This window comes from Hemitrygon akajei, chromosome 5, assembly GCF_048418815.1.
Source record: "Hemitrygon akajei chromosome 5, sHemAka1.3, whole genome shotgun sequence".
NCBI lineage: Eukaryota > Metazoa > Chordata > Chondrichthyes > Myliobatiformes > Dasyatidae > Hemitrygon > Hemitrygon akajei.
Window position 1 is genome coordinate 90,219,840 of NC_133128.1, and position 14,924 is coordinate 90,234,763.

The 14,924-nt window shown below is 38.4% G+C and overlaps 1 protein-coding gene across 7 annotated transcripts in view; it reads right to left on the reverse strand.

The window, feature by feature from the left end:
• Positions 1 to 4,491: 4,491 nt before the first annotated feature.
• Positions 4,492 to 14,924, reverse strand: part of dgkh (diacylglycerol kinase, eta) — a 522,439-nt gene continuing 512,006 nt past the window's right edge. For all 7 annotated transcript variants that reach the window (XM_073046012.1, XM_073046011.1, XM_073046013.1 and 4 more), the window contains one exon: positions 4,492 to 14,731. In XM_073046012.1, coding sequence (XP_072902113.1) covers positions 14,642 to 14,731 — 90 coding nt within the window. In that variant the 3' untranslated portion in view covers positions 4,492 to 14,641. The remainder of the gene's footprint in view (positions 14,732 to 14,924) is intronic.

The following is a 14,924-nucleotide window of genomic DNA, read 5'->3' on the forward strand; positions in this document are numbered from 1 at the left end:
AAGTGACTCCCATTTGACTAAAGCAGTTCCTCCTTTCCTGCACCAATACCTGTGTCCCCTCATCGAAATCTTCTGTACTTCTTCATAATTATGCTGTGCATAAAACTCTAATCCCTCTGCCCAGTGCCAATTTGCATATGACTCAGGTAATAATTCAGTAGTTTCCTTAGCTAGTTGTGTTTGTGAATTTTTAGATCGAATATCATAGAACGTATGACTTTTTAGATCTAATATTACAGCACAGTACAGGCCTTTGGCCTACGATGTTTACTGACCTTTTAACCTACTCTAAGATTAATCTAACCCCTTCCTCCTACATAGCCCTCCATTTTTCTATCATCGATGTGTATTCACAACACAATGCTTTCCGGCTGTTATCTGTCAAATTAGAAACTACTTTCCAGCTGACTCTAAGTTTTAAATTATAATTTAGTCTTGTTATTAATCTCACTATAAAATACTGGTTCAATCACACAGAAATACTTTGTCCTATTGGTGAGAGAGGCTTCTGTTCATTGTGAGGAAGTTATGCTGCTCTTTATTGTACCGCTGCAGGCTTTCTGCTGAAGATACTCCAACACCAGGGAACTCCAAAGTTCAAAGTAAATTTATTATCAAGGTACATATAGGTCACCATATACTTGTTAATGATAGAGGAAGTGATCTACAGAATTTCCAAGTCAGAATGGTCAGTGGCTTGAAGGGGCACCAGTAGGTGCTTTTTATCTGCATTCCTGGAGACTTGTCTTTTCTTTGGCAGGTAGACTTAAATGAGTAACTGTTTCATATTCAGTGGATGGTACACATTGTGCCCGTGGCATGCAGTATACTTTGTGTGGGGGCAGGTTGCTACTCAAGTAGCAGCTTCTCCTGAATGGTGTTGAACTTCAGTTTTAGTGGAGCGACCCTCCTTCTCTACACATGGATGTCAGGAGATGTTGTCTGACATACTCATTGCCTGTACCTTCGTGGCACACCCATTATGTGCCACCTATCAGCCCATGTCTGACTGATCTAGACTCTGCTGCATGCAGGCATGGGCTGTTTCATGTGCTGAGTTGAAGATGGAATTAAATTGCATGCAATAATCACCATGTGATTCAGATCACCTATCTAAAATCGCTGCGTGGTTCTGTGCTGAACCATGGGACTCTCTTTGCGAACTTCAGTTCAGAACGCTATTACCTTGCAGTTACTGTTTGCATGATGTGTCTTTTTTTCTCTCTGCACATTGGGTGTTCAAGGGTCTTTTTTATGAATTCTTTTGGGTTTCTTTGTTTTTATGGTAGCCTGTTAAGAGAGGAATCTTAAGGCTGTATAATGTATACATACTTTGAAAATAAATGTACTTTGAACTGTGATATGTCCCTACTTTTGATCTTGTGATGGATAGAATGTCACTGACAAAAGCAGCTGAAGATGGTTTGGTCCAGATCACAGCCCTAATAAACTTCTGAAGAGATGTCCTTGGCCTGATCACTCACCTGTAAAGAAACTGCCACCTTTATCTGTGCTGTACGTGTTTCCCTCTGGGGAGGATGTTCCGGAAGACCTGATAAAGCTGTCAGTAGACATAAAGGAGAAAACACTCCTGTGGCTGGAGCCTCATTCTACAGAAAGGAAGATGGCCTTGGTTGTTGGAGATTAAACATCACAGCCCCAGAATGTAATTGGAGTTCCTCAGGAAAATGTTCTATGTCCAACCATCTTCAGCTATTTCACCAGTTACCTTCCTTCTGTTACTAGTCAGAGGAGGGAATGTTCACTGATGCTTCATAATGTTCAATTCCATTTACCAGCCAACAATCAAAAATGGGCAATAAGTTGAAAGTGACATAAAAATAGCACAACTTTCTGGAGGAATTCAGCAAGTCAGGCAGAGTGTCAGAATGTTTCAGGCCAAGGCCCTTCTGGTGTGAAATATCAATTGTTCATTCTTCTCCATAGGTGCATGCACATGTGTGTGTTTTCTAGGTCTCCCCTTTGACTGGAAAACCCAGTGGAAACAGCCACATAAAACCTTTGCCTTCAAAAAGGGGACAGAGATTGGTTATTCTGTTGCAAGTGACTTCCTGACATCCCAAAATCTTTCCACCATCTATAAGTGTGGTAAGTGAAGAGGGTGATAGAGGGTGTGAATGAGTGTAGCTCTGACAGCACTCAAAGGAGTCCAACCCTATCTAGAATAAAGCAACTCAGATTAACACCCATGTGCACCATGTTTCTGGTATGTTACAACTCACAAAATGCACTGCCACCAGCCACCTCTGCCTGAGAACATCACTGTCAACAATTTTCCCTCAATGTTTTGTAAATAGATAATCAGTCCTTTATCATGAATGGTGCCGTCTTCCAAATGTCTTAGGCAGAGTCAAATTCCTTCTTCAACTCACTGGCAGAAACTGTGGTGTCAAAATGCATTCTGTAAATGTACATTATTGAAAAGCATATGTATTTGTTCATTTTACAGAGCCTTGAAAAAATATTCAGCCCTCACAACTATTTTCACATTTTGCTGTCTCATTTTCTGAATTTAAAATATATTGAAGTAGGACTTTTTAATCTACAAAACACTGAGCATCATTTCAAATCAAAAGAAAAATTCCAAACCTATCAACAATTAACTGAAAATTAAAAACCAAAATTCTGAGGCTGAAGAAATATTCACCCCCTTTGTAATTATTAGACTAACTTTTCTCAGGTGCAATACCTTACCACTCATCCAATTTGATGATGTAGAAAATTGGAGGATCGCCTGTTTACAATGAACTCATAGGAGTATATACTCCTTCTCTCTGTAAGGTCCAACAGTGTTGTAGATTTTCAAAAGACCAAAGCAAAATGAAGACCAAAGAGCATTCAAGACAAGTCAGGGAAATAATAGAGAAGCACAAATCTGGGAAAGTGTACAAGACCATTTCAAAGGCACTGAACATACCTCAGATCAGTCCATCATGAAAAAGTGGAAAACATATGAAACTACTGCCACACTGCCAGTCTAGCTCCTCTAAATGTAGTCGCCAGAGAAGAACGGCACTTATAAGAGAGGCTATTGTGAAGCTAACAGTCACTCAGTGAGCTGCAGAAGTCAGTGGCAGCAACTGGAGATGAAGTTCATGTCTCCACAGTCTCTCAGGCCTTGCACAAAAAGGGTATTTATGGAAGAGTGGCAAGGAAGATTCCCTGGCTAAAAAAAATATTCTTACCTGTAAAAACTTTGCAAAGTATCACTTAGAAGATACTGTCACAATGTGGAAGACGGTCTTGTGGTTGGATGAGATTAAAGCAGAACTTTCTGGCCTTGACACTAAGAGGTATGTGTGGTGTAAATCTAATACTGCACATCATGCTCTGGGGACACTGTTCAGCATCAAGGACTGGAAATCTGGTCAGGATTGATGGGAAGGTGGGAAGATGAATGCTGCTAAATACAGAGAGATCCTGGGTAAAAACTTGCTAGCCTCTGCCAGAAAGCTTAAAATGGGGAGGAAGTTCAGTTTTCAGCAGGACAATGACCCAAAGCACACAGACAGAGCAACCACTGAGAAAATTGATGTCCTTGAATGGCCCAGTCAGAGTCCTGAACTTAACCCGATCAAACATCTCTAGATTGCTGTCCACCACCGCTCCCCAACTAACCCGGCACAGCTTGAGCAACTTTGCAAGGAGGAATGGGCAAATCTTGCTCTATCACGTTATGCAAAGCTAACAGAGACTTATCTAGAAAGACTACTGACTGTAATAGCTGTGAGAGGTGGTTCAACTAAGTACTGAGCAATGGGGAATGAATACTTTTGAACTGCTGACATTTCAGTTTTTGAATTTTTAGTTTTTCATGCTTTACAATTTTCTGTTTTTTGGGCTCTTCTGTGAGGAAAGGAGCATGTGATTCACAAATTAAAAACTGTCAGTTAAATTGATCAAAATCCCTGATGGGTATACTCATTTATGTGAACAAAGGGTTGGGGTTGAGCACTTTTTCAAGACACTGTATTTGACTCTATTTTATTTTAGAGATATAGTGTGGAACAGGCCCTTCTGGCCCTTCGAACCATGCCACTGGTAACCCACCAATCTGACCCAAGCCTAATGACGGGACAATTTACAATGACCAATTAACCTACTAATAGGTATGTCTTTAGAGTGTGGGAAGAAACCTGCGCATTCCATGGGAAGGTTGTACAAACACCTTGCAGAGGACACTGGACTGAACTCCAACACCCCAAGCTGTAATAGCATTGTTGTAACTGCTCCGCTACTGTGGCGCCCCTGGATGGTAAGAACAGAGGAAATGAAAATAGGTTGTACGGCCTCTTAAGCATTTCCCGCATTCAGCAATATTGTCGTTCATCTTTGGCCTCATCTTCAGGTTTGTAATTAATCTCCATATCTCTTGATCCCTGTGTGGTCTGAAAATCTATCTCAGTCCTTAACATAACTGTGTCACCCAGCAGACAAAAACCTCATGAGTATAAATGGACACTTCGAGCAGAGAATGCATTTGAATTTATTGAGTAATGTTAGGAAGAGCTTAACAGACTGCCTTTCTGTAAGGCAGATTCATAATGTACAACAAAAATGAACCACCAATTCCAGCAATATATAAAAATACACATCTGAGTAACTTCCTAAATAATAAATATTCAACCATGCATTTAAACATAAAAGGCACAGAAAACAGAATCTATTCTAGTAGTCATAAAGTTACCAACTACATAAATAAATCACCCAAATATCTATATGTAAATGTAACATTATATTCAAAGGGTGAATTACATAAACATCTTTAGTTCCCCAAACAGTACGCAATAAATACTCCAAATTTTGTTTATTAAAAATAAAACTGTGCTGTTGTAAACAGTATGTAAACAAAGACATTTCACTTTTGCCTTACATAAAGACAAATTGTTGCCTATAGGTTGGCTTTTAAATGACACTGGAAGGGTATTGGGCAGTTTAAAGCTTTAATTGTTTCCACAGCAGAATTAGTCCACAAGTTCAGCATCACCATCTCTCTGTTCAATCTCTGGCTTTGACAATGTTATCTTTGAGGAAAATAAAGAAAAATAGCAAGAAGCCAAACATACCAATCAGGAAACAACAGGAACAATTCACACAGAGGATTTACCTTGGTGATATGAGCGCCCTGATTTTGTGTAAAAATCCATCACCATGTTTAACATCCTGTACGGAAAGCTACTAATCAATTCACAGGCTATATTCTGCTTGTCCTGATGTGGAGAGTACCCTTTCTTACAGGAGGGTCAGTGCCAGATTGGAAAGTTTGATATGGGTTGGCTGAGCCAAGGTAGAGAAAGTAGTACTAATCAAAGCAAAATAAAATGTATACAGTTGATGTGGGAATTATATAACATTTGCATAAACTTCCTATCAAGTAATAAACCTAACTAACATATTGATTAGGACTGAAATTGAGAGCACAGGCTGCTCAGTGAAGCTGTGGTTTACAAGTTGTCCAAGTAACGTAGTGCACATTTGTTACCACGTTTTCTCTCAGTATCACAGGCTTGTCCTTTCTCTTTATGTTAGAAATGTGCAACTGCCTCTGAAAATTCTAAACACCCTATTTCATGCCTTAATAACCACTGACAGGATAAGAAAATATTGTTCAGGAATGTATAAAACAGCCTCCTGATAAGGCGAGGCTTGGAAGTATAGCACTGCTTTTGCTGCGAAGAAAGTAATGATTTAGCAACACCAATATAGGTTATAAATTTTCATTTAAAGACAACCATAAATAGAACTAGAAAGCAGTTAGTAAAAAATAACAAAGTCACAATTTTTAATGCTTCACTACTACGAATACCAGCACAATTTAATATATTTACAAATATCAAGGGAGGCTGCACTAAGAATGAAGAGTCCAAACCATATAAAATACATCCTAGGCAGAAGGAAAATACTCGAGGTACATTTACAGGTACGTTTACTTATTACAGTGGTAAGTTGTATTAGTGCAACGTAGCCCATCGAAAATCATAAGCAAAACTTTTGACTTTACATGCACATTTTTCTTGTAAACACATTGTGAAAAAGCAGCTGTGGCAATCATTTCCCACTTCAGGTAAATTCAATAAGTGACTGGCCACTGCTGGTTAAAAAAAAATCTCTGCCCTGCTGAATAAATATAAACTTGAGTTAGTTCCCAGTACATAATAGATTTCTTATGACATAGTCTTCCCTGTCATTTTTAATGTGCATCCTAAGCTAGGTTTTGTTTGGCATTCTCAGTTCCTGTGTACTGAACAACCTTTACAGCAGAGACTCAGGACAGTGGCTGGGAAAGCTGACTTTAATTAAAGTAAAAGGACATAAAGGATCATCTTATTGTTGCTTTTCGTTTCTCTTCCTGAGGGAGCAAAAAAGTTGTTATTTTGACCTTCGGGAATCAGGTAAAAACTGCTAGTAATAAGGCTTTATTTTTCAAAATGACTGCATAGAATAGTAAAAAGATTGTTTTTTTATTGGCGTAGATAAGTGCAAATTTGATGGAGAACTGTTTGGGTACAGTTTCATGCTGTGTGGTATGAAAATTCAGTGCAGTTATCTGCTTCTGACCCAGGCAAAGCTGGGCACAGAAATGTCTGTTTATTTCTAGGAATTTAGTTATGAATGTGTTGCTATATTATGAACATCTTTCAACAATTATCTGGAACAGGTAGATTGGGGTTCAAAAGATTTAGAGTCCATATTCTCCATGGGTCTCCTCTATGTGTTCAGCAGCAAGTTACACTTGAGTATACATTCCCACTCAGTACCATAATAGCCTGGCTCTCTCTTGTCCAGTTCAGCCTGGAAAAAGTAATCTCAGACAGTCTGGGGTCATAGCACTTGATCCAGGTTCCTAGAGAGTTGGGGTTGAAATGGTGTACAATTAGGATTAATTATAATTGTGCTTCTTTTATTAATATGCCGCCTACTGTTTCACTTTATCTTAATTCTAATCCCCTGAGCTACACCTTTTAAAGTTGTAACGATGGATCAACGCTGTAAAAACTCATCAAATAAGTTCTACGGTTACAATGTCAGATACTAATCCCTTCTGGTGCAACAAACTTTCTAACAATTCATCCTTTTCAGCAACTTGTTTTGGAAAGACAACCTTGCTAGCAGCAGGATACTATGTGGAACAATCAGGTGATTCATTTAAAAAAACTGAGCAGCACTAATGTTTGAGATTCCTACTCAGTTTAAAACATTAACCAGAAGTGCACAATATTTTGTCCTTTACCCCAGGATCCACAGGGTCCCACAGGTACTGTGGGTCAGATAGCAGATAGTTAGGCTCTGATTGCCTCTGAAACAGAAGGTTTTTGTTCAAGTCTCATTCCAGAGATGAAAGCAGATAATCTCAATTGCTACTGTCAATGCAGAACCAAGGAAATAGTGTTCCATTAAAGATGCTTTCAGGTGGGACATTAAATGGAAGCTTTATCTTCTATCTCAGATGATTGTTAAATCCCATAGCAACATCTGAGGGTGATTTGGCCAATAGTTATCTTTCAACTAGATAATTATATGACTATACTATTGCACAAATTGGCTACCACTTTTCAACAGTAGCTGGACCGCTATACATTTTTGTATGATTTTAAAGCACTTTGGGACATCTTGAGGTCATAAAATGTGTTAAATTGCTTTCCTTTCTCATGAATGATACAATAACTTAAATCTCACATCAAATTCACTATTTTTACTTGTCACATGGTGCCGCAGCAGAACATCAAAATATTCCAACAGAGCAAATGGTTAAAGTAAAACTCCTGCCTTAAATGGAGACATCAATTATTTCTTTAAAGTGGGTCTTTAGCTTCATTAGAAAAGTAGAAAGCAATGGAAGAATAATGTGTAGTGTCCACTATGACTCCACTGAATATGAAACAGAGTTCCACTTCAGAGTCCAGCTTTGCACAACTTCACAGCATGGAGGAAGGTTATTTGTGATTGCTCAATTGTGCTTACTAAGGCTCTCTGAAATGGCTAACCAAGTAGTCCCACTCTTTCAAAAGTGCCCACTAGTTATTGATCCCAGTCTCCTTGTTAGTAGAAACATTGCTCCTTATCTACTCCATCAAACTCTCAGGTAAATCACATGTTAATCATAATCATAGTGCTATTTTAGCAATTTTTGGGTGCCTAGAATTGAAAGTAATATTTTAGCTGAATTTCATGGAAGTATTTCTGTTTGCCATAATCTTCTTTCTTTTGTTCCTTATCCATATATCTATCAAGGTAATGATCCCATATCAGTAGCCAAATTCAAAGATCTATGTATGTGCACCTTTCCACTCTGTTCCTGCATCCTTTTAAAATGTAATTTCCACTATGTTGACCCTTTTACTGAACTTCTCAATGCTATTATTGAATATCTGATAATTTCCCAGAATTTGTCCTCAAATCTGCCACTATCTAATTACTTTTGTCTGGATTATTGTTTGATATAATATGATTGGCAGCAACCATTTATAGTACTTCCTATTTCAATATCAGCTGTAAATTTTGAAAAAAATTCCTTTTATACCCAAATCTAGATCAAAACATACAGTGGGTTCTGTATCAGCTCAAGGGCTCTACACTGTTACTGAAAGCCTGTCAACAAAATTGTTCTCTCCTTTTAGACAATTATATACTGTAACTTTTAGTCATAACTCCTTCAATTTCACCAACAAATCTATCGTAAAATACTTTATGAAATGCATTCTGAAAGCCCACACACACATTAACTTACTCTGCTATTTCACTGAAGATTACAATTGTTTGTCATATTTATCAGCACTTTTTTATCTGCAAAAATTAATTTTATCCTGGATTATACTTTTTGAAATTTTCCCATCACCAGTGTTAAGACTAACAGAGCCATGGTTCATCTCGCTCTCCTTGTTTTGAACGGTATTAGTGCAGTGCTGGGGCTGTAATAGTCTTGCTCTCTGGCAATACTTTCACATTAGGATAATTGGAAGACTGCAGCAGGGAGCCTTTATTTCCATTCTTATCCTTGCCCTCTACCAAGTAAATTTTGATGCATTCCAATGGGCCAAATGATTGCTTTTTCCCCTACAAGCATTATTTGTTATTCAAGCACAGCCATCTTTATCAGGGCTGAATAGGAACCATTTGGAGTGCTGTTCAATTAGTTTATAGAAATGCTCACAGTATAACAGTATGATATGGATTTTTTGTTGCTGAAGTGTGCAGATATTCTGAATTCCTTTTTTCCCCATGTGTAAATATTACCTTAGCCATTGGATGAAATCCAGGGAAATCCTTGAAAAAGATGCATATTTTGTGGTTACTGGATTTGGTAATGACTGAAATCTTGATGACAGAAGTAGATGGGGTAATAGATCCCACTGTTTGTTTGGCACACTATTCTTACCACATTTACATTTTTCTTTGGCATGGAAACTTGTAAACGATATGCTTGCAAAGGATTTTGGCTCCAGATTCTGACATTGCCATGTTTCTTTGCCTGCACAAGGTGTCCTTGACAGTAGTTTGGTTAGTCAGGTGGGATTTACTGCGTCTAGGAGATGAAAAAGCTTGAGATGACTTGTTAATAAATGAGCTGGTCAAATTCTGAGCAGGGGGGCAGATGGCGCCATGTTCTATTTTCTCTGTCCAGCAATATTAAGGTTGGTGTTAGAATGCTGAATTATGCACTACTCTACACTATCCATAGGTGCTATATACCGTCTATTTGCTGGAGGATTGGATGAGATTCAACACTGGTACTGAGATTTGACCACATGCTCACACAAGATGAAATCCAATACTTTTCTTTGAAAGGTAAGCTCTTCTCACAGGTGTGGTCCAAGCATATTCCAGTCTTTACCCTACTCAACTCAATACCTAACGCTCTGAAAACATCCCTTTGCACATGGATTTCTGCACACCTGTAACCTAGATTTTATGGTCAGTGGGCACACAATCAGGTCAAAGCTGACATCTGAACAAAAAAATCACACTTTGCTGACCTTTGCCACAGAAACATCCAGAAATCATTAAGTGGAATGCTTGGTGACAAGACCTTGTGCAGAAGGAGCTTCTGTACTGTAGTGGGACAAATGTTGATAGTCAAAATAAACCTTGCCTCCGAATGGCCTCTGAGAATCAGCGAAGTTGAAATCCTTGTTCTAGCCCTATCAAACCATTTTGAAAACTGAATGTTTCTGAAAGTCTCAGAGATTTCAAAATCATTTGAAAACTTAACTGCAGAAGATACCCAAAAAAACCTGAAATACTCCAAAACACTAATACTCGACATCAGACAAATACTCCAAAATTAGTATAAATAGACCACGAGATCTAAACATGTTTAGAAAGATTAAAAAGAATAAACTTAAACCAAGAGTGGCTAAAATTCTTTTTTCCCCCCATTAAATAACAGACCTGAGGCGCTCTAATTTCCTTCCATTCAAATGACAAGTGGCACCTTTTCTCATCCAGTTCAAGGCTCCTCAGTGAGTGCAAGTACAAGGCATTTGGAGCAGATCTGTGCTTCCACACCACACCTAGCTCCAGCATCAGAATACAGATTACAGTCTATAGCAAACTGCCAACAGCAACAGCTAGATTTCCCACTGAAGTGTAGAAGCTGTTATCAATTAAAATCCCAATAGTATTATGTTACTCAGGTTTGTTGCCTCTTTTCAATAACTGTATATTCTTTTGGGTTTCTTTTTCCTTCAGTTTTTTTAGGGAGGATAATTGGATCAAGTTTCATTAACAGTACTGACAAACACTGAGCTCACAGCAAACATCAATTTCAATGCGGGCAGATTTTCAGACTAGTGTTAGGGCAGCTGATTCCTAACTTGTCCTTATTCGATCTACAACCATGAGCACACTCAGCTTGTTTAGATTGCAAAACGTCTATTCTCTTTCATGACTCTGAGCTCTTGAAGCTGATTGTAACAGCAGAAACATGACTTTTGCTCACCTCCTCCCAATCTCTGCCCTGAGGAAAGCCAAGGTCTATCACTCTTGTAAGCTTAAGTTTCAGAAGATATGCAACTAATATTTCATGACCACAACTTTGATTGTTAGGGCCCAGTTGCCAGTGAGAATGGGTACCCTTATAATGGTTTAAGCTCTCCCTAATCAAGTGACCTCCTGGTGGTAAATAACACAAGGAACAAGAGATGGTCTTTGAATAGGATCTGAGTTTAGTAAAGGGCTGAATGACTGAAATTGATTCAGCTATGCATGATATATTTTGAAACTAGAATAAAATCTTTTGTCTAGTAGTGTAGGGGACACCTGCAAAAAGGAACTAATTTACAGAATACGCATAAAGTGTTTAGACTTCAATCATGGGGAAGAGATTTTGAACATGGGTGAGTATAAATTATTCAATATTAAGACCAACATTCATCTGGTTTCAGCTTCCCATTGTCCTTTCTATATAAATTTTCTATAACACCTATCAAAGAGGGCAGTACATCTCATTAAATATGGTGATATAGGTCAATGCATTTTATATGTTAAAGTTCTATACAAACAAGCTTTGTAAGAAGATTAATTAATATAATAATGAGGAATTGCTATTCTTGTTAAAAAAACACATATTCCACTCTACAATTTGGTTCACATTAGAAAATCAAGGTCTCGCTTTCTCGGATCCACGTAGTGTCTCTAAACCAACAGGGCACATTTTAAGTTCTGCCCGTCCTGGTAAAGAACTTGCCAAGCCATTATTGCAAGATGACCTCATTGCACATTAGTAGAAATGTAAATAATGAACTAATCTACTGTCACTAATGTGCAAAACACATGCACATACTATAGGGACAACGTAAGATTAAAACTGATGCTTAGAACAAATGTATATTTTTTGGAGGCATAGTCTTGGAATAAAGTTGTAGTACAAATACTATAAACAGAGAAATAGAGGCAATTTGAGAGACCAAACCTTGAATGCTGAAAGGAAGACTGCAAGTGCTGCAAATCTAAACCAAAAACAGAAACTGCTATAAATACTCCGAAGTTCAGGTGGTATCTTTGGGGATAGAAACAGAGTTATTGTTTCAGGTTGATGACCTTTGTCAGAACTGTTGCAGGTACATTGCTCATGATGGGGCAAAGGGAGGTGTGGAAGTATGAATCACTGGAATTCGTAGTGCATTATATTGACAAAGGATGTTACAAAAATAGGGAGAAGTGAAGGTATTAAAGGATGGGAACTTTAAATTTCAACTGTTTGATGAGCAACAGGAAGGTAAAATGTAGTGTGGAATAGGATACAGGCTACTATTTTGGAGACCACTTGGAAGGCTTGTATCAAGAGGTTTTAGCGAATGATGAACCTGAACCGGAGATGAGTTGGCATTTGACGTATAAGGCTTTATAAGGCATTGGTCAGACTGCACTTGGAATATTTTGAGTATTTCTGGGCCCCTTATCTAAGAAAGGATGTGCCGGCATTGGAGAGTCCAGAGGAGGTTTACATCAATGATCCTGGGAATGAAAGGGTTAATGCATGAGAAACGTTTGAAGGTTCTGAGCCTGTACTCAGAATGGGGTTGAGGGGGGTGGGGGTATCTCATTGAAACCTATCAAACATTGGAAGACCTAGACAGAGTGGATGCAGAGAGGGTGTTTCTTATAGTGTGTGAGTCGAGGACCAGAGGGCACAGCCTCAGCATAGAAGAACATCCCTCTAGAACAGAGATGAGGAGGAATTCCTTTAGCCAAAGGGTGGTGAATCTATGGAATTCATTGCCACAGATGGCTATGGAGGCCAAGTCATTAGGTGTATTTAAAGTGGAGGTCCTTAATTAATAAGGTGTTAAAGGTTATGGGCAGAAGGCAGGAGAATGTGGTTGAGAAGGATAATAAATCAGCCATGATGGAATGGCAGAGGAATCGATGGGCCAAAATGGTCTAATCCTGCTCCTATGTCTTATGGTCTTCTAATTTAGGGATTAGAACTGGTGGTCTTTGTGATGAAAAATCAAAAGCTTTATACCCTAATAAGAGGTTGGTGTTACAGAGAATTTTATTCTTCCAGAGATGGCAGCCAAGCTGTTTGATGGAATCAATGGGTTCAGCCTCCTAATACTAACCAGGAAGAAGTGTAGGCTCATTCGAGACCAGAGCTTATGCAATAGTCAGAATTTGAAAGCATATTGAGGAAATTTGAAAATCACAGTGATAACAAGAACAATGATGATGAAAATAGGCATCTGGTAGGAATATTAAACACACCTAAAATATTCTTATGATTTCCAATTTAAGATATTTGACAAAAAGGGGGGAAGATGAAAGAATTTTCTCTTTTTAAAGACAAATCTGATTTAACAATATTCTGACTGATAGAGCAGAAGATGTGGATACAATAGGAACTTTAAAAATGGCAGTTGAATATCGACGTCAAAAAGAAAAAAATATTAGGGAAGTTGAACCAATTAGATAGTTCTGTCAGAGAGGTAGACAGATATGAAAAATCACCTTCCATGCTGTGGAATTTACATAGGTTGAATCAGGTCTCCAAATAATTATTTAGCAGAGGTTCACAGAGAATTCATGTTTAAGAAGATGTTACTTGTTGGCAATGAGGGACAACTCAAGTGCTCTTGCGAGCCTGTATGGCTGTCACGGTCAGAAATGCAATAATTCTTTTTCATGCCCATGATATTCCAAAATCATGCATTGCCAGTGAACTTTTACTCTCATTCATACCATCATGGAGACTCTCTAGATAAGTCCTGCCTTGTCACTACTATTCCTGTTCATCTTTAATCATACAGCCACTGAATCCCCCTCAAACAAGAAGGCACATTGATTGCCACTTTCTGGATAAGGTGGCATTACTTCCGTGAACCAGTCCTTGTCAAAGAAATGTGCTCATGCAAAGTTTAACACAGAGCAGCAGAAATAACTTTTCATTAACAAACACATCAGTAGTAATAAGTTACGAACTATTAAACAAATATAAAACTTGTTCAAGTGTTTCTCTTTTTAAAAGCATTAGGCATATATCATGCAATCCTATAGAGAAAGTTCAAGCAGGCACACCATGCGGGAGAATCTACATGCATGCTGAACTGCATGTCTTTCCTACTTCAGTCGTCTAAATTAGACACCTTGGCCATCAAGTGATATGTTCCATACACCATATTCACGGGTCAAGAAACACTGATTATGAGTCCACTCCAAAAAAAACATATAGGATACAAATCAATTCTGCCTTCTAAAGCAATATAGACAATTGTCTGCATTAAATTGATATGTTATGTGAAAAAACAAGCCGTTTTTGGATCTACGGCCCTCGCAGAAGGAAGTCCTGAAATATTTTGCACCTGTATTTACCATTTTGCAGCATCCTAGTTTCCAGGAGGGTTATGCAGTTCATTGTAAACTCAAGTTTACCAATGCATATTAGGACTTGTCGATGTTGAGGATTGTTGCATTAGCACACAACCCTCAGCAAAACTCACAACAGTTTAAGTTTAGAAAAGAACACATTAATTGAAGCAAACACCTGAACATTGCACGCAGTGACGGCTGTGAGATCACAAATCCTGCGGAGCAGAAATCTTGCAAAACATAATACGATTGTGAGACCTCTTAGGAAAGTCCAGACAGCACTCCACTATTTTCTGAGATAGCACCAGAATAGCTACACTTCTGGTATGGAAGTGTTTTTGCCAAGATCCTTAATTCCCTGGAGAATTCGCTTCATGTGGCCCACTTTCGTTATCCCCAGATCCTGAAAAAAAAGTAATAAACTCATTAGCATCATGGCTTTGTTAAAGTGTATTCACACTTGAGCAACTCCATGACAAACTCAAGCCAGACAGCAGTGATAAAGTGGTATTTAGAATCAGAATCTGGTTTAATATCACTGGCATATGTCATGAAGTTTGTTGATATGCGGCAATAGTATGTAGCAATGCATAGTA